The sequence below is a fragment of the Miniopterus natalensis genome, chromosome 2 (genome assembly GCF_054644295.1).
Source record: "Miniopterus natalensis isolate mMinNat1 chromosome 2, mMinNat1.hap1, whole genome shotgun sequence".
In the NCBI taxonomy this organism is placed as follows: Eukaryota; Metazoa; Chordata; class Mammalia; order Chiroptera; family Miniopteridae; genus Miniopterus; species Miniopterus natalensis.
Window position 1 is genome coordinate 181,140,670 of NC_142082.1, and position 17,594 is coordinate 181,158,263.

The window sequence follows — 17,594 nt, forward strand, 5'->3', positions numbered from 1 at the left end:
CAGTAAGTGTTGAACAACCAACTCTCTGGAAGAAAGGCCCGGATGCAGTGCGACCGATTTCCCTGATACAAACGCTTCCACCCGGTGGAGTTGGACTTGCAGATGAATGGGTGACATTCTGATGTCTTAAGGGGCCTCGGTGTTGCCACACCGGCATGGTCAGGGCCCTGGTCATGGTGAAAAATAGCGAGCTTGTGTCAGTGTCAAGCTATGGCCACAGACACTCGTGTGCTACTGGGCTGGTGTCCCCTCTGTTCAGGCTCCCCCCATAAAGTGGAGGTGATGATAGCACTCCTTCCCTGGAAGGGACTGCATGAGCAGGACAAGGCACCTCCCTGCCTGGCGGGTGCCCCGGGGTGGTGGGCCTTCACACCATGACAACTACCTGGGTCCCTGTGCTGCACCCCAGGCTGGGTGACCAGGCTCAAGGAGTGGCCGGACGTGGGGCGGGGGCCTGCTAGAGGAGCCAGGGCCGAGGTGGGGCCAGCGAGGATGGGGAAGTCGGCGGCGGCTATCTTTAGCGTCTTCTCTCACAGCACTTTTCTCTGCCTGGCCAAGCGGGCCTGGGCATGGTGGCGCCACTTCTGCAAAGTCACATGAAGCCAGTGACCTGGAGGCCAGCTGTGGGGCCAGGGCCCCAGGAGGGTGGGGCTGGCCGTGTCCCACTTGCCACCCCCACCTGTCTGCTAGCAGCCCTAAGGATGACATCCCCTACTGCCCCATCTCTCAAGCAAGTGGGGGTCCATGTGAGCCTGTGAGGGGCTGGGGCTGCAATGGCTGCTGGGAAGTGGTTCCCCCCCCCCGCCCCCTGGCCCTCATCTCACGGTTGATGGCAGTGCGGCCCAGTGGTTAACACTGGGTCTCTGGAGCTGGGATTTGAATTCTTGCTTCACCGCCCCTGAGAGTCTCGCCTGGGGGGCTGTTGTCCCGTGCCTCGGTTTCCCCATTGTGAAACAGAAGTGGAAGCAGAGCAGCAACTCCCAGCTCCCAGCTCACAGGGCTGTTATGACCACTCTGAGCTGTAGCACCGAAGATGCGGGCGGAGCCTGCTCTGGCTGTGCGACTTCAGAGGCTTCTGACCCCTGGGCCCGCATCCGCCCAGCGTGAGATGGGGACAGTGGTTGTAAGGATTAGATCAAAGGACTCTGGAGGGGCTAGCAAAGCTTGGCTCGGGTAGGCACTCAGCAGATGAGCACCCCACTCCTCTTGGGCTAAATACGCTTTCCAGACCCCTAGTAGCATAAGAAGCGTCAGGGTGAAGGGGTGCAAGTCTCAAATTCCAGCCCTACCAGTTTACACTGTGTGCCCCTGGGCGAGTTGCTCATCCTTTCTGAGCCTCAGTTTCTTATCTGTGAAATGGGGTAATAACAGAAGCTGCCTGAAGGAAAAGAAGTTCAAGTTTCTATACATGAAGTACTTAGGACATTGCCTGATAAGGGTGTCCAGCTATCTCTACCTGCGGGCTCAGGCACTGGCCCCTGGAGGCATTCAAAGCCACTATGAGGGCTGGTTACTGCGGGCCAGGGACTGACGAAGTGGGGCTCTGGGCAGCATGGTGCTGGTGGGCCCAGGGGGCTGATGGATGTGGAGATCACGGTAATGATTCTGACTTTTTAACAGTTCATGAGTTAACATTCCTCTCCTGCCTCCAGTGAGGTTTGGGTCAGGCCGCTGGCCTGTCAGCCGTCCAGCCCTGCTTCTGGGCCCGCTGCTGACAGGGCAGGGAAAGCTATTTGGGCTCCTGGGATCAGCCCAGGAGTCTGGACCCGATGGCAGTGGCAGGAGGCATGATGCTGGAGACCTTGAGTGCCAGCCTGAGCAGCGAGACATTGCATGGAGGGCAGAGGACCCACCAAAGATTCAGACAAGTAGCTGCGTGCTGAGAGTCAGTGGGAGGGGGCTGGGTACCTGGGGGTGTAGGGAGTGCAGGTAGAACAGAGGGCCCAGCGGCAGCCCCCACTGCCAAGGTTGTCAGCAAGGATCCAGGAGAAAGCACTCTGGGATGAGCCCACAAGGTGGCAGCCAGCTGCCCAACCCCCCATCGCCCAAGGCCATCCCCAGATGAGCTCAGCGAAGTCACTGGCTGTCGTGCCTTTTAAGGCGATGATGGCTCCTGCCACCTCCTTGTTCCCACTTGCTCAGAAATTCCCAGCAGGTAATTTTTTTTCCAGGAGGAATGGAATGAGACTCTTTGTTCTGTCACCGCAAGATTCCAGCGAGGCCGTCTGAGGGTTCTGGTGACAGGAAACACATGCCAACAGACACTCAGAGATGTACCCTCAGTGACACGCACAGGCACAGACGACAGGCCCACAGAAATGCCTGGGGACCTGGTCTGGGACACCCAAACACACGCACAAGCATGAGTGAGTCCCAGAGACAGAGTAACATTTATTGAGCACCTACTATATACCAGGCCCTGGCTAGGGAGGCAAAGGGGATCCAGTCCTGCCTTCCCTGAGCTCCCACAGACCTTCCCCTAAGAAGCTGCCTCCCAAGACTCTGAGCCCAGAAGCCTCATTCCCACCTCAGGGCCTTTGTACCTGCTGTTTCCGCTGCTCAGGTTGTCTTCCCCATAGAACTCCATCAGGCTGAGTCCTTTACACTCTCAGAGAGGCCTCCCTGCCCCATCACTCTACCCCAGTGGCCTGTTTTATTTCTTCACACATTCGTCACTTCTAAAACTGTTTGCCAGTGTTTACTGTCTGCTACCCCCAACTAGAATCTAAGCTCCTTGAGAGAAGAGCCTGAGTGTGCCACTGCTCCCAGCACCTGGAGGACTGCTGTGTCTACAGCAGCACTCGGGATCTCTTGGGTGAAGCTGATCACACACAGACACACACAGACACACACACACAGACACACACACACACAGACACACACACACACACACACAGTTGAACTTTCCCACTGCCCTCAGGAAGCCCTCATTGTTCATCTTACCCACATAACTCCAGCCATTCTGTGCATCCACTGGGTCTTCATTTGGTGCCACAACTACCACTGAGGTAGCGAGTCACCACCAGATGTGACTGAGGCTTGGAACTGTTCTGGGATGTGCCCAAAGTCGCTCACTGGCCAGGGGCAGGGCAGAAATGAAGATGGGGATGAGGGGTTGGTCAGCAGCCAAGGGCTCAGCCCCCAGGTCAAACAAGTCTGCCTCTGAAAATGACTTTCTATGCATGTGTCACGTGTGGGGACATGAGTGTGGTGACAGCCTGTTACCTGGAAGTGTATCTGAGCCCTGGCCAGGATGTCAGACCAGCAACACCCTTCATACCTGGGTTGGGTGGGCAGCTGGGCTCTAGGACTGGCCTAATGAGTGGGAGGGAGGCCCACTGGGATGAGCAAGGGGACTAGGTGGGGCCGTCCCGGCATCCTCCCCAGGACCTGACTGGACATAGGCTCCCGCAGAAGCAGAGCGCAGGCTCCATGCCTGGCTCTGCCTTGGGCAGGTCCCAACCCATCTGGCTGTGGGCTTGACTCCCAGGAGTAAAGCATCAGAGGACACCCTGAGGGGAGGGGACTCGACCCCCTTCTAAGCCAGTAGGGAGGTCATCCTGCAGGGATGAGGGGCTGCCTCAGCCGGGTGCCACCCACTCTCACCCCCTGGTGGCTCCATCCTGCAGTGCAGCTCCAGCCCCTCTGGGCCCTGAATCCTGAGATGGGAAGCACTACAAGGTCAGTAGGGGGCAGTTTTCAGCATTAGCCCGGGAATGGCCATTTAGTACGAGAAAATCTTGAGCCAGCAGACACATGGGAGCCCCAGACTACAGATTCCTGCTCAGTGCACTCCAAGCCTCACCCAGCCTCTGCCTCAGGACCTGCAGTCAACCTCCTCTGGACCCTAACCCTAGATCCTTCGTTCATGGAGGTGCCATGCTCAAGGGGAACCAGGACAACTTGGACCACCTCCATTAGCACCCTATCCTCGAGCTCTCAATTCACCAGTCCCCCCCACCCCCCCATCACTACCCCTTTTCAGATGAAAGGCTGAGGGAACCAGAGCCCAGGTACTTGGTGGAAGTCCCACCAGCTACTAGACTGCTGGACAGAGCTGTCAGTTGCTCTAGCCATGGTGTCTGCCCTCAGCTACGTGGGTATGCTGAGGCAAAATATGCCAGCCAGATGTGGGAGCAGCCTTGAAATGCCAGCTGGGGCTGAGGTCTAGTCCATCCCAAAGTGTAGGTGGGAGGGGTCAGAGATCATAGGCCTGGCTGTCTTGCGCTTAGAAAAGCCAACCCTCAGCAGCGTTCTGGTGTGAAACCTGGTCAATAGCAAGTGAACATGCTGGGCAGCATGGCACAGGGCAGGTACCTCCTGCAGGGGTGGGGCTGGGCCAGACCCAGGCCAGGATGGGTCCGACTTGACTGAGCCAGGTGAGCCTGGACAAGGAAACTAACCACTGCCACATTCTGGCCCGTAGAGTAACACTGGCTGAGCAAGTTAAAACCAGGGCCTTCCTCAGAGTAAACACTCGTGTTTCCTCAGTTCCAGGTGCAGTGCAGGCCTTCCACATGACAGCCCCTCTCCCACTCCCGCCTGTCCTCTCCCAGTGCCAGAACTTGGCTGCAAGTCACAAAAGAACCTAAACAAGCCTTAACTGGATCCCACTCCTGCACGGATGAATAAAGTACTCATTTGTACCCTCAATAGACCCAGGGGTCTGCCCTGCTGTGCCCATCAGCAACCAAAAGCACCAGAAACAGCCAGTCCCCATCATTACCTCTTCCCGTCTCCCAGCTGCCACCCAAGCTGTACAAACACTTCTACAGCTGAGCCCCAGCTGCCTCACCCCAGTGACAAACACTTTGCACAAAGCTTACTGCCCCAGGCTGGCTTCAGAAGTTCAGAGGCAGACCCAGCCTCGGCGTTAGCCTACTCCTACCTATAGCTAGTCTGCTCCAGGTACCGGGCCAGACAGGTGGTAAGGCGAAGGAGACCACATGGAGCTACAAGGCCAAGGGCAGGCAGCTTGTGGGAGCACAAGGGCCATCCATGTGGAAGCAGCCAAGACCGGGAAAGGTCAAATGAAATCAGAGGCAGATTATCACTGGAAAATAACTTTATTGAGACCCCACCAGCTGCACAATCTGTTCCTGGCATCAGGCTCCTTCTTCCTTTGCAATTCGGTCTTTCTTAAGTGGTCCCTGTGGGAAAAGGTGCAGGCGACAAGGTTAGGAGGTGAAGGAAGGCAGGTGTAAGAATAAGCTACAGCCTCGTGAGACCAGAGATTCTGGGCCAAGTATCCCAGCCCCAGATGGGCAGTAGGCAGGCTGCCAGGTGGCGGCCGCTGGGAGCCGCCGGACCCAGCCCAAGGGCAGCTGGTACGGTGGGCACTCACCATGAACGCCTTCTTCTCCTCCACTGTCTGGAAGCGGCCGTGGCCGAACTTGGAGGTGGTGTCGATGAACTTAAGGTCGATCTTCTCCAGGGCCCGCCGTTTGGTCTGCACCAGCAAGGACTGTGGGCCAGGAGGAGCAGTTAATTACGAAGAGCAGCTGTCTTGCACTGTCTTACTTCACAGGCCTGAAATGTCTGGCTGCTTGTATCCAGGAACCGGCCTCACACGTGAAACGAGCAAACAGCCGGGCCAGACTGGAATTTCCTCCTCCCGGAACTTCAAAGGAGCAGCAACCCCCCCTTTCCTTTGACCTCCCCTCCCTAACAAAACGGGCCTGTCTGTGGCCTGTGTTCCTCATGCTAGTAAACGTCTCTCCCACCCCCCACAGGTCCCTGACGCTGGTCCCCTTGGCCCCAGTCTCACCTTGCGGAGGGTGAGCACTCGCTTCTTGGTTCCCACCACACAGCCTTTCAGCATGACAAAGTCATTCGTCACTTCACCATAGTGGACAAAGCCACCCTGGGAAAAACAAGGCCACCAAGTCAGCACATAGCAAGCACGGGGTACCTTCAGGTTCAGGTGGTCCCCAGCCAGGCCCAAGACCCCACTTCTCATCAGCTATCCCAACCAGAGGACTGATGTGAAGCCATTTACAGGAAACAATTGGCTGCCGTGAAGACTAGTTAACTGATTGCAAACACGGCCTCATAAACCAGCTAGGCCCCAAAAGCACGAGGACACCAGCCCCACAGGCGAGGTCTGGGGCAAATTCGCCAATAATGAGGCTGAATGTGCCAGAGCGAGAGCTTCCGAGGCTGAGAAGACGGCTTGCTCACTCACCAGAGGGTTGATGCTCTTGTCCGACAGGTCGTAGTCAGTGGAGGCATTGTTCTTGATCAGTTTGCCGTCCTTGATGAGGTAGCCCTGGCCGACCTTGTAGATCTGAACGAGGGAACACGTGTAAACACTGGGAAGAAACAGGCAGGAGACTCACATGCCCTCTTCCCCCAGGCAAGACAGGATGGCAGGACTGCCATTAGGGACCAGTAACCCCCATTGAGCAGCGGGGCTAGCCTGCAAAAGACTCTGGGAAAGAAGCTCTGACCTTGGTCCCGATAGGCTGCCCTAGGCTCTGAAGATAAAGAAAAGCTGGCTGGCTCTAAAGACACTGCTATCCAACTGAGTGCATGGAGGCTTCCCCAACACTTCATGGGAAGGGCAAGGCTGTCATCGGTCACACCAAGGGTCAGCTGCACCAGAACCACCTCTGAGGATGGCACCTTATAAATCATGTCACCCAAGAGCCAGAACTGTGCCCATCACACAGGCACCTAAATCCATGTGATGCCCAGAAGCTCCACAACAAATGGGAGTGGTATGACAGGGACTAGAACCCTCATTCCCAGTAATGGGATCACCTTTCCCTCCCAGGGTTGAACCCTCCGTGACACTGCCAAGGCACCTCACCTTCTTGTTGATCTCAGTGCGGTGATGGTAGCCTTTCTGCCCAGCCCGGGCCACAGAGAAGGCCACGCGGGCAGGATGCCACGCCCCGATACAAGCAACCTTGCGCAGCCCTCGGTGGGTCTTGCGGGGCAGCTTCTTGGTGTGCCAGCGGCTGGTGACCCCTGGAATGGACACATGGTGTTATTGGGGTGTCTCACACTCATGCCATTGGGCCTTTCCTCCTGGGAAAGCCCACTTGAGTTCATTGGTTCATGCACAAACACTCAGTGACTGGGTAAGTTTCAAGGACAGAGGTGCATGTTACTCTCTAATGGCCTATCATCCAAAGTTAAATACTTGTCTAGATATGAACCTTGAGTTTAGGCCCTGCAGAATCAGCTAACTAGAGGTCACCCCCAGCCCCCCACCCACAGGGCTGTTTTCAGAAGGAAGGCAGCAAGGAATATTTCCGCAGTCTCACTCGGGCGCTGTGCCCAGCGCTTATTCCAGAGCCTCATCATTAAACAGCTGGGCCGGAGACCCCTCCTCCTGAGTTTAACCACAGCAATCTGGGCCACTGCAAAGCTCACCTTTGTAGCCTTTGCCTTTGGTCACTCCAATGACATCAATCATCTCATCCTGTCCAAACACCTGGTTCACAGGGACCTGCTGCTCTAGCCTCTCACGGGCCCAGTCCAGCTTTTCGGCGACTGTGCCTCCATTCACCTGGATCTCCATAAGGTGGGCCTTCTTCTGGCGTAGAGGAAGCAGGCGCATCTAGAAGGAAGCAAGTGTAGCTTAGCTCTCTGCTTCAAGCTCTCCTCCCATAGAGAGAGACCCCTGTGCCATGACTCCCCACTGGGTACAATTCAAATCCCTGTCAACTCTGATGAGCCAACTCTTAAGACACACGGGGCCCACAACAAGACAGGCCAACCTAACCAGATCCTGGCACCAACTAGCTGGATACTCCTGACTACTGTCCTTTGGGGCACTGCCCCAGTTAACCCTGGCCATCTGCATCACTCCATTAATTATCAACAACACACTCACATTTTGGAGAGCAGGATAGCACTACAGCCAACAGTGTAAACCGCTTGAGTTAGAACAGGAAACAAACCAAAGCCTACAGCTTTTAGCTGCTATCCTTCAGAGCTTTCTTCAGCTGGACCACTATACATCTGTGCTAATGTGGCTGTCACTAACTACACAGGACCACTCAGCACTTAGGAGTCAGGGCATACACCCAGGGTAATGGCCCAGACCACAAAGGAGGCACCCACTCTCTCCAAGCCAGCCAAGGGCTCCTTCAGCCAGGTTTGAAATGCGCCACTGGCTGCCCACCAGTTTCAGTCAGGTACTTGACAGTGATATTCATGAATCACCAATTCCTTCAATCAGTTTTCCTTAAAATGGGGTATGGTTTCCCCAGTTAACAGCCAGTAGGGACACAGTGCCCTCTGCTGGCAAGTGAAAGACCAACCCACAGGTGGAGGCACTAGACGCCTCACCCAGGGCAGTGTCCACTGTGTTGCTTTTAACTTCGAACAACCCCAGGCTGCTCACTGGCCCATCTCCTCTACTAGGAAATAAGTCTGAGGAACCTGAACCAGTCTAGCCAACCCCCCCAAAGCCCAATGCTTGGCATAAAATCAGTTTGAGCTGAGGGTTGATTCAGAAGGTAACTAATCTCCCAATAGGCGGCATCTGCTATTCCAAGCGCCACGTGATTGAAGTCACCTCCAGACAAGAAGCAGCCGGTGGAGCTGCCACCCTGGGCACACTGGCACGCACTCACCTGGGTGTGTGCAATGACACGGATGACCTGGCAGTACTTCTTCATGCTGTTGAGGTCCTTCTCCAGCTGCTTCCTGCCATCGTCATCCTGCCACTTCTTGCAGTACTTGGTGAAGGCCTTCTTCTTAGATTTATGCCTTCAGGAGCAGAGCAGAGTTGGGGGGGGGGCCAGGTGCAGGCCTTCATCACCCCTCCAAGGGGTGAGAGGAAGGCACACAGGCACCACAGGGGATGGGGCTCATTGCCGGCTTCTAAGGAGCCTTTTCCACCGGCAAGCGGAGCCTGGATGGAGCTCATCGGGCAAAGCCGAGCGGAGCTGAGCAGAGGTCCACAAGATTAATGTACATCATAAACATTCAAGCACACACTAATTCTTGCTCCGACCTAGTCATTACCCAGACCACACACCCAGGCAGAAGGACTGGGGGAGTTACACTACTGGCTCTTGGTTTCTAGCAGGACTCTCAATACTTCCCAGCAACCAAGAAAATACTGAAAACTGAGTCCTCAGCCAACACACACTAAGCTGAACATGAAAGGTTTTAAGATGCTCCCAGCTCAGGAAACCACCAGCGACTCACAAGGTCTGTCTCCAAGAATTGTTCTGTTCCAGAGGCAACTAACCCCATCACCAGAGCAGCCCCTTCCCTGCTAGTTGAGCCCTGCACAGGTGTTCCTTCTCTCCAGCCCCTTAACTAGGGTGTGCATGGTGTCCCCCTCCCTTACCAGTTCTTATAGAAGCGCCTTTTGCACTCATCACTGATATGCTCAGCAAAGATGGTTTTGAAGGTACGGAGGCCTCGAGGGGTTTCCACGTAGCCCACAATGCCCACAACCACCATGGGCGGTGTCTCCACAATGGTCACAGCCTCCACGACCTCCTTCTTGTTCACCTCTGCAAAGCAAGCAGCAGTCAGACTATGTGGGCTAACCTGAACACCCAGCAAGGGGTTAGTGTTTTGTAGAAACATAACCTGCTCAAGTAGCCAAGAGAGCAACTTACTTCAGGTAACAAGAAATATTACAGAACAGGGCCCATGTCAGCAGTCTCCTCAGGACTGCCCTTAACTGCATACTTCTGTCTGCATACAATGACACTCAAAAACATAGGACTCTCGTAAGGCAAAGTAAGGGCCTGGTTTTCAGTTCTTGTCTATCAAAAAAATCTCCAGAGGCAGACAAATTTATTACCTAGGTAACAGGGTGTTATTATAATAGCTCTATGCTCAGATAGACAGTAACTGCCAAACATTAATAGCTAACATCATTAAGTAACCAGTGCTATTGTCTCACTTGGTGACTTTTCTTTCAAACCTCACAACTCAGGGACATGAGTAGTATTCAAGCTTTTTAGGTTAGCGTAGGATATGCTGTGGCTCTTTACAAATTTACCCACATCACCCTCCTTGACTTCAATACAAATTGCAGTCAGTGCCAGCCATTTGTGGCCTGGGAAAATTAATTTCCACCCTGCTTTCAAAACATTCTATTGACCTCTTAAGTCTGCTCTCTGACAGTTTGGCCCCAACTAGTCTGTCCCACTCTCAATTCCTAAACCCCCGCCAGCTTGGAGGACACAGTGTGTACGTACTAGATCCTGGCCTATCGACCTCCCGCACGATGTGGGTCATGCCAGCCTTGTAGCCCAGGAAGGCTGTCAGGTGCACAGGCTTGGAAGGGTCATCCTTGGGGAAGCTCTTCACCTTCCCTCGGTGCCGACTGCTGCGCTTCCGAGGCAAGAAGCCCAGGGACCCATGCCTGGGAGCGGAGAACTTCCTGTGAGACTAGGAGAAAACGACCAACATTAGTACCTCAACTTGCAACTCACTTCTTGATTCCCAGCTATCTAGATGGTCCTATGAGGAGTTTCAGCAATGCTGAATCCAAACCAGAGATCCAGCAACCCCCGTAAATGCTGAATTAGGTTCGCTTTTCACAGGGTCACATATCCTTAAGCTGAACTGTCACCTCAAATTCTCATTTTATAGTTCAGCAAAATGAACCACCCACTTTTCTCTAAATCAGAAAAAGGCACACCAAATTTTAAAATAGCTTAGCAGGTGGTTTTACAGTCAAGTCAGAGAGTTTGCCCACAAAAGGGACTTCTGGGACAAATGGACGGGTAGCAATTAACGACACTAAAGGCTCCTCTGGCTGCCTTGATACATAGGCCACTAGAACTCGACAGAGCCAAATCAGAACCTGACAATCAGCACAGAGTCTCTGTCCGCCCGTCAGTAAGTTCATCACGTGTGGTTTCTGGGAACTCTAGAGGCCTGAGGAGTTGTCCCAATCGTCCCAGACATTTCAGAATGAGGACTCAACAGCCTCCCAAGTCTCCCCTCCTGCCTACTGCTTTGCTTTGACCTCGGCACCTCCCAGTTTCGCAACAACTATAGGGCCAAGCGCCCCCACGTCTAGGCCCTCCGGGCTTAAGTGCTCATGGACTCCGATCTCGACTAGCACTAAACTGGTGAGGCCGAGACCCAGAAATAATCCAGGGCTTGAGAACTGTCGGGCCCGGGCTCCGCAGCCCAGCTCCCGCGGCAAGGCCTCTCTCGCCAGCCGACCGGTAGGCCCAAAGCCAACCACGGGCCTGGGGTGTTTCCCGAAAATAGGCCCAACTGCGGATCCTGCTGAGTGCCCCGTGCTCCCAGGGCAGGTCCCCGGCGCTCGGCGAGCCGAGATGGCGGCGATGCGCCGCGGACTCAGCCACGCCGCCAACGCAGCCAAGAAGGAAGGAGCCATAACCCTACATACCATGCTGCCGCCAAACGCTGCCGATAGAGGTCAGGCTGTGCTCGGCGAGCCACTTATAAAGCCCAGCCTGGCTCCGCCCCTTCCGGCGTGCGAGCGCACACCCGCGGCGGACGTCGGGTCGGGAGGCCGATCGCCATTTCCACGCACGCGCGTCCTCGCCTAGCGTCGTTCCCAGCCAGACGTGAATTTCAGAGGCCCGGGCTGGAGCTCCTACGGCGAGCGGCTGGGTTCAAACTTAGTGAAGCGCCTCGGAAATGCCCGCGAAGGCCTGGGATGCGCGCAGTCTACCGCGGCGGGCGGCAGCCAGGTGGGTGAAACACGCCGTTCCGCTGAGGGAAGGTGGCAGCGTCGCTTCTTTTCATCTTGAATGCTGTCACCTCTGGAATTGAATAACCCTGCTGTGGGCTTCCGTCCAAAACCATCTCACACGGTTCCCATTTCCGTCCCACACTGTAGAGCGGCGGCGTTGCCATTTTGCAGGCACCCTGAGCCCTGAGTTGCAACGACTTGCACCGCTCTCACCTGCTCTAAGTTGGAGAGAAAAGACTGAACCCCTCGTTTTCTGGCTCCCAACCGAGAGCCGCTTCCACGACACCAGCTTGCCTTTAATGCGTCCTGATTTGGGGCACCCCTCCTTTAAACCCCATCTTCGCCATTCCCCCCACTGTCCAGCTGCAGGGGCCCGAGCGTGGTTCTGACCGTCTCCGGGGCGGCAGAAACGACTCCTGACCCGGGATCGTGGGCCCAGCTGCCAGCCTCGCGGACCCTGGGCTTCCCTGCGGTCCGGACGCTCTGCGCCAAGGACCCTCTCTGACGTCTGCTGGGCCCCCGGGTGCCTCGCGCCCTGTCTCAGGCTTCACCCTCCGCATCTTTCTAAGAACCAGTTTAGTCTTGTTACTTCCCGTGCCCCGCTCCCACCACCTCAGGATAGAGCTTTAACTCTGAGGCCGCCACCCAGAACCCTGCCCTAGCGGGCTACTCCTGCCTGCCGAGGGCGAGCACCGACTCTCCCTTGTGTCGCTCTCCACCTCCATCCGGCATGGTCTTTGACTCTGGCCTGGTCGTTGCTCACACCGTTGTTTAAAAAAATATTCTCACTTAACGCTCACGCCATTCCTGAGGGGCAGAGCTGACAGGTCGCGAGCCCCTGGTTGAAAATCTCTGAGGCCAGGTGTATTTCCAAATTCAGCACTTTTCATGTTTTAGATAACATGGTGCAGTATGGTGCACATACTGCATGTTATGTAATCGTCCCAAAACTCTTTGATGAAACATTAATTCTGCAGAGAAACATGAATATTCACATGAAGCGAGATAAATAGAAATAGCCACCCATCAATCAACTGAAGGCTGACCTAGCTGCCTAAAAAATTCAGGTCAGTTTGGTTTTTGTCACCAAATGACTTGGAATGTTTTTTGATTTCAGAATTGTGAAAAAGGGATTATGGCCCATATTGTCCCCTCTTACAAAGAAAACTAAGTTTCAGGCCAAGAGGAAATAATTTGACAAAAATCACACAGTTCGTGAAGGACAGAACTCAAGTCTGACGAAATCTAGGTTGAGTGTTTCATATTAGACTCCGGGCTCAGTAGCTCCCTCACTGGAAAAGGAGCTCTGGGCGCTGAGTCACTCATTCACTCAACAAGAACTTCTTACAGAACCTGCTCTGTGCCCGGTGCCATGCCAGGCTGTGGGACTACAGAGGGGATCAAGATGGCCACATCACAGACCAAATAAGACGATTTAAAATTGTGCTGAGGGTTAAAAAAGATTTAACAAACAATGTCACTGAAGGTCCTGGACAAGCTGTTCCCCAAAGGAATTCCCTCGCTGCAGTCACGAGAAAGGACAGCATAAATAGACCCACACCGCCATGCCACTTGTGCATATAGCTCACTGGGATATCGCCTTGGGTCTCAGTTTCCCCATCTGCCAAACAAGGGACTCATCCATTCATTTAACGAATGTGTACTGAGTCTGCTCTGCCTAACGACGCTAAGGAGCCAACTGGATTGGGAGAAGCCAGCTAGGAGGGGGGATATAAAAGAAGGGCTTTCACCATTCTGTGCACGCCATCACAGGGGGTGACCTGAAAAGGGGCACTGAAGGTGGACATAAAGGAGCAGGATTAGGAGATATTTAAGATGGACCGGATCTGGAGATTATTTGTATGAGTCACTGGGGCTGAGGGTGGGGAAAGGAAGCAGGAAGAGTCCTCGAGTCAGGATATCCATTTTGGAATATTGGGTAGATAGTGTTCATTAGAAGGGAGAGATTAATTTATATATGTGGGTTTGGATTCATTCATGGGGTTAAGTGTATCCTTTCTCCTTCCAAGAACATGTCTAAGGCCGCATACCAAGAAAAAAGTAAAGAAGTGAAGAAAGGGAAAGAAGGTAAAGCCAGAGAGGGCTCTCACCCAAACACACATTGCAGAATTCTGTCGATGTTGGTTCTGAGACTCTGTGAGGCCAAATGTAAAAGATGGATATGAGTAGAGATTTACAATATCTACGTGATAAAAAAAACAGTGACCAGGAGTTCACTGTGCCTGAAATAAGACTTGAAACAAACCTCTGTGGGGAGACAAGCTTCTCCTAAAGGAGTGGAATGCTCCCGATGACACCCTGAACATCACCCCACAGTTAGCACACATGGCCTGTCACGCTCAGTGCGGACAGGTGGACTCGGTACCACGCCCATCCGATCTGTGCAAGCTGTTTACAAGGGGCCAAAACAAAGGCATTGGGTTACCCAATCCTGGATTGCTGGTTTTTAATCCAAAGATAAAATCCAGAGTCTGGAAAGAAATGGATTGATTTTGTTTACAAATGGCCCTCCATCAGCACCGTTTTCAAAATGGAACTTCTAGTAAGGAGCAGAAAAGGGTCCAAGGTTTTGCTCAAATATCTGAAGGGCAGATGTTCTCTGCGGTCAGGTAAAATCCCTGGTGTGGTCTAACCATGGCGAAGGTCAGGAGGACGTGAGGAGGAGCAGAATGGGGAGAGAATTGCTGAGTGAGGCCACTTTAGTCACCAGGGTGTTTCATGACCCCCTCCCCCTTTGACATGAGCTCACATTCTGATCTTTTGTGCTGTCATTGATTGTTGCAAAACCACCTGGCCTAGGTGACGGTATTTGGGTTGGAGGATCAGTTAATATGAGCCTGTGGCATGAGCACAGCCCCATGTCCCTGGGGCAAGAGCCTGGGCACAGACACTCTGGGTCATGAAGGTCCCCACTCTCTGTGTCTCTACCACCATCGGCCAGAGAGATGCCCCTCAGAACAGGAGCCGGCTGGCCAAGGGCACCTGGCAGCTCCTGCTCCTGCTCCTGCTCCTGCCCCTGCTCATGTGGGGTCCCGGGCTGATGAAATTCTATGCACCCCTGCTGGGGCTGCAGGAGGCCATGGAAAATACCGCCTCCCAGTGCCTCTTGGCCTGTTTGCTGGGCCTCTGCATCATGTGGTACAGCAGCCTGCAGCTGGGTGGTGGGCTCACCCTCACCTTGACCCAGAAGCTACATGTCCAGCAGGCCTTGTGGCAGCCACTGGCCATCACATAGGCTTGGGGCTTTCAGCTGCTCACCACTCTGATCCGAGGAGCCTGTGGCAGCATCCTGAGGCTCCTGCAGTGGGAGGCCGGCCTAGCCCTGCTCTCTGTGGCCCAGCGGGCCGGCTACAGCCTGGTCAGCTTCCACCATGAGAACAGCGAGGCCTCAGAGCAGTTGTTGCAGGCTGTGCTGCAGCAGGTAGCTGTGTCCCTGCTGGTCTGCTGCCTGGACAAGCTGTGGGTGGCCCTGGGATGGGTGGCCCAGGCCATGCGGTGCAGTGGCCTTCAACCCCTGGGGCGGGCCAGTCTATGCTGGGCAGCCTCCAAAGACCTGGATGCAGTTACCACCATCCTTCCAGCCACCACTGTCCCTTTTAGCCGGCGCTTCCCTGGACCTGACCCAGCCACCCTGAGCAGGCTCACACCAGCCCCCATCAACCTATGCCTTGTGGTTGGGGCCAAGAATACCAGCAAGGGGAAAGCAGGCTGCAGATTTGGGGCCACTAAGGTGCCCATTAGCACCAGGTTCCGGAGCACTGGGACAAGCAAGGTGGCCTTCAGGTCTTCACCCAAGCAGGCCTTCGCACAGCAGGTCAAGGTGACCTGTGTTCTCATCATGCTTCTGTATATCTGTGCCATGTTGCTCTTTGTACAAATCTTAAAATAAATGATCGAGCAAACCTGCCTCCGGTATGTCCCTGGTTCACTGTGTCAGTGGGAGATCGAATGGCATCAGATCTGTCCCCTAGGCCTTTACTGAGCAGGGGGCAAGGGTGGGTGGTATGCAATATGCAAGCCATATGCATACCAGGGGCTGGGCCGGGGGACCTGGTCTCAGCTCAGTCACCAGTATGTATCCTTAGGGAAGTCCTTTCACCCTTCTCAGCCTCGGTTTCCTTTTCTGTAAGTAGAGATAATAGGGCCCCAGGGAAAGAGGGGATATAAAAATGTGCCAATTTTAAGTTGTAGAGTGCTCTTCCCTAATTACCCTAACAAGGCCTCCTTGGAGGACACTTATTCTATTAAAGGACATAAAAAGAAGACGTGAATAAATGGAGGGACATAGTCAATTCATGGATGGACTAACCTAATGTCTTTAAAATGTCAATTATCTCCAAATTAATCTGTAAAGGATTCCAACCAAAATCCCAAGGGATTGGCTGGGGGGCGGGGACTTATAAACAGATTATAAGATATATATGGAAAAGGTCCTTAAAAATGTAAGGCATTTTTGAAAAAATGGAGCAGAGGTGAGGACTTGCTCTGCCAAATATTAAGACATTACAAAATCACAGTAATAAAACAATGTAGAGGCAGAAAAAACAGGCAGACAAATGGGCTAGAATGCAGAGCCCAAACATATGCTGGCTACAAATGGGAACCTGGTACATGAGAAGGTGACATCACAAACCAATGGGGAGAGCATGGACCATTTAGCAGGTGGAGTTGGAGAAACCGGTTCACTACATGAGAAAATAAACAAATACAGATCTTGTAGTTGGTTGAATAGTGTTCCTCAAAATATATATCCACCTAGGACCCCTGATGTGGCCTCAAAATAATTCTGTGTCCAACAGGCATATCTTGGGGTGACATTCTGGTTTCCTCCAATGATGCTTCTGCACAGTAAATGGTTCACAGCCTGTTAACCAGTAGGCAGATCTATATACAGCAACATGAAAAAACTTTCAGTAAAAACAGCAAGTCATGGAACAACACAGTGCTATAATCCTATCTATTTAAAGATTAGACACCTGTCCACGCACATAGAGTGGGTAAATTCATAGACAGCCGGCAGGAAGGTGGCTTAATAAACTGGATATTTCTGAGGAGTCCAGTGAGCATAAGGGGTGGGTGTGAAGGCGGCTTTTCCAGATGGTTCTGTACACCCTGCTGTATTCTTCACAGCAAGAATCTACTTGTTAATTACTTGTGCAATTTTTTAAAATAAAAATCAAAGTGAACTTTTGAGAAAAAATAGAACAAGAATCATCTGGACTTTTTCAAAATATAGATACCACCCCGGGGCCTGCTGAATCAGAGCTGGGGGAAGAAAGGGGGAGCACAGCCATGTTGTAGAAGAGCCCCAGGTAATTCTGATGGGCACACTCAGCTAGGGCGAGTTTGGGCAAATCGTTTGAACTTAAAATCCAAGTAATTGTAAAAGTCTTTTCTGTGCACCAAAAAGATGGTAAATTTGGAAGCCTCTGAGCAAATCCCTCTCTGTATTTGGATCTGAGTCCGTTCTGGAAAATAAGGGGGTTCGACCAGAGTGTCCTTAATAGATGGTCCCAGTCCCTTCCATTTACTTTAGGATTCTAGATGGGCCGTGTTTCTAATCCAGCCAACCAAAGTCTAATATTATATTGTTAGAAACAAAATCAGATGACTGCTCTGCTAATAAATACAGAATAAAAGTAGAAAATCCCCCCTTTAAAACCCAATTGAGTCAGGTAAGGATCTCCAAGAGACATTAAAACCATTGGGTGAAGCGCAGTTGAGAAACAGGATATTTGTGCAAATCATCACCTACAGATAACATTAATTACCAAGGGAAAGTGTTCTTCAGCAACAGGAGACTGGTGCTCACCACTTCGAGCAAGCAGCACCACTCTTAGGTGGGACAACCTGGCATCGTGTCCCTCCCAATAGGTGAAGTGCATGACATTACTTGTAAACTACTAATGTCCAAATA

The 17,594-nt window shown here is 53.1% G+C and overlaps 1 protein-coding gene and 3 non-coding genes across 4 annotated transcripts; all 4 read right to left on the bottom strand.

Moving 5' to 3' along the window:
- Nucleotides 1-5,047: 5,047 nt before the first annotated feature.
- Nucleotides 5,048-11,387, bottom strand: RPL3 (ribosomal protein L3). The gene is made up of 10 exons (XM_016205292.2): nt 11,348-11,387; nt 10,179-10,371; nt 9,314-9,482; nt 8,589-8,724; nt 7,381-7,567; nt 6,812-6,972; nt 6,185-6,286; nt 5,768-5,863; nt 5,345-5,464; nt 5,048-5,150 (listed from the first exon to the last, which is right to left on the bottom strand). The coding sequence occupies exons 1-10, from the start codon at nt 11,348-11,350 to the stop codon at nt 5,106-5,108; spliced, it is 1,212 nt and encodes a 403-aa protein (XP_016060778.1). The 5' UTR covers nt 11,351-11,387; the 3' UTR covers nt 5,048-5,105.
- Nucleotides 7,226-7,319, bottom strand: LOC148093936 (small nucleolar RNA U83B). The gene has a single exon (XR_015714148.1). It is a non-coding gene; the product is annotated as a small nucleolar RNA U83B (small nucleolar RNA).
- Nucleotides 8,725-8,779, bottom strand: LOC148093937 (small nucleolar RNA U82P). The gene has a single exon (XR_015714144.1). It is a non-coding gene; the product is annotated as a small nucleolar RNA U82P (small nucleolar RNA).
- LOC148093938 (small nucleolar RNA SNORD43) lies at nt 10,779-10,842 on the bottom strand. The gene has a single exon (XR_015714128.1). It is a non-coding gene; the product is annotated as a small nucleolar RNA SNORD43 (small nucleolar RNA).
- Nucleotides 11,388-17,594: the final 6,207 nt, after the last annotated feature.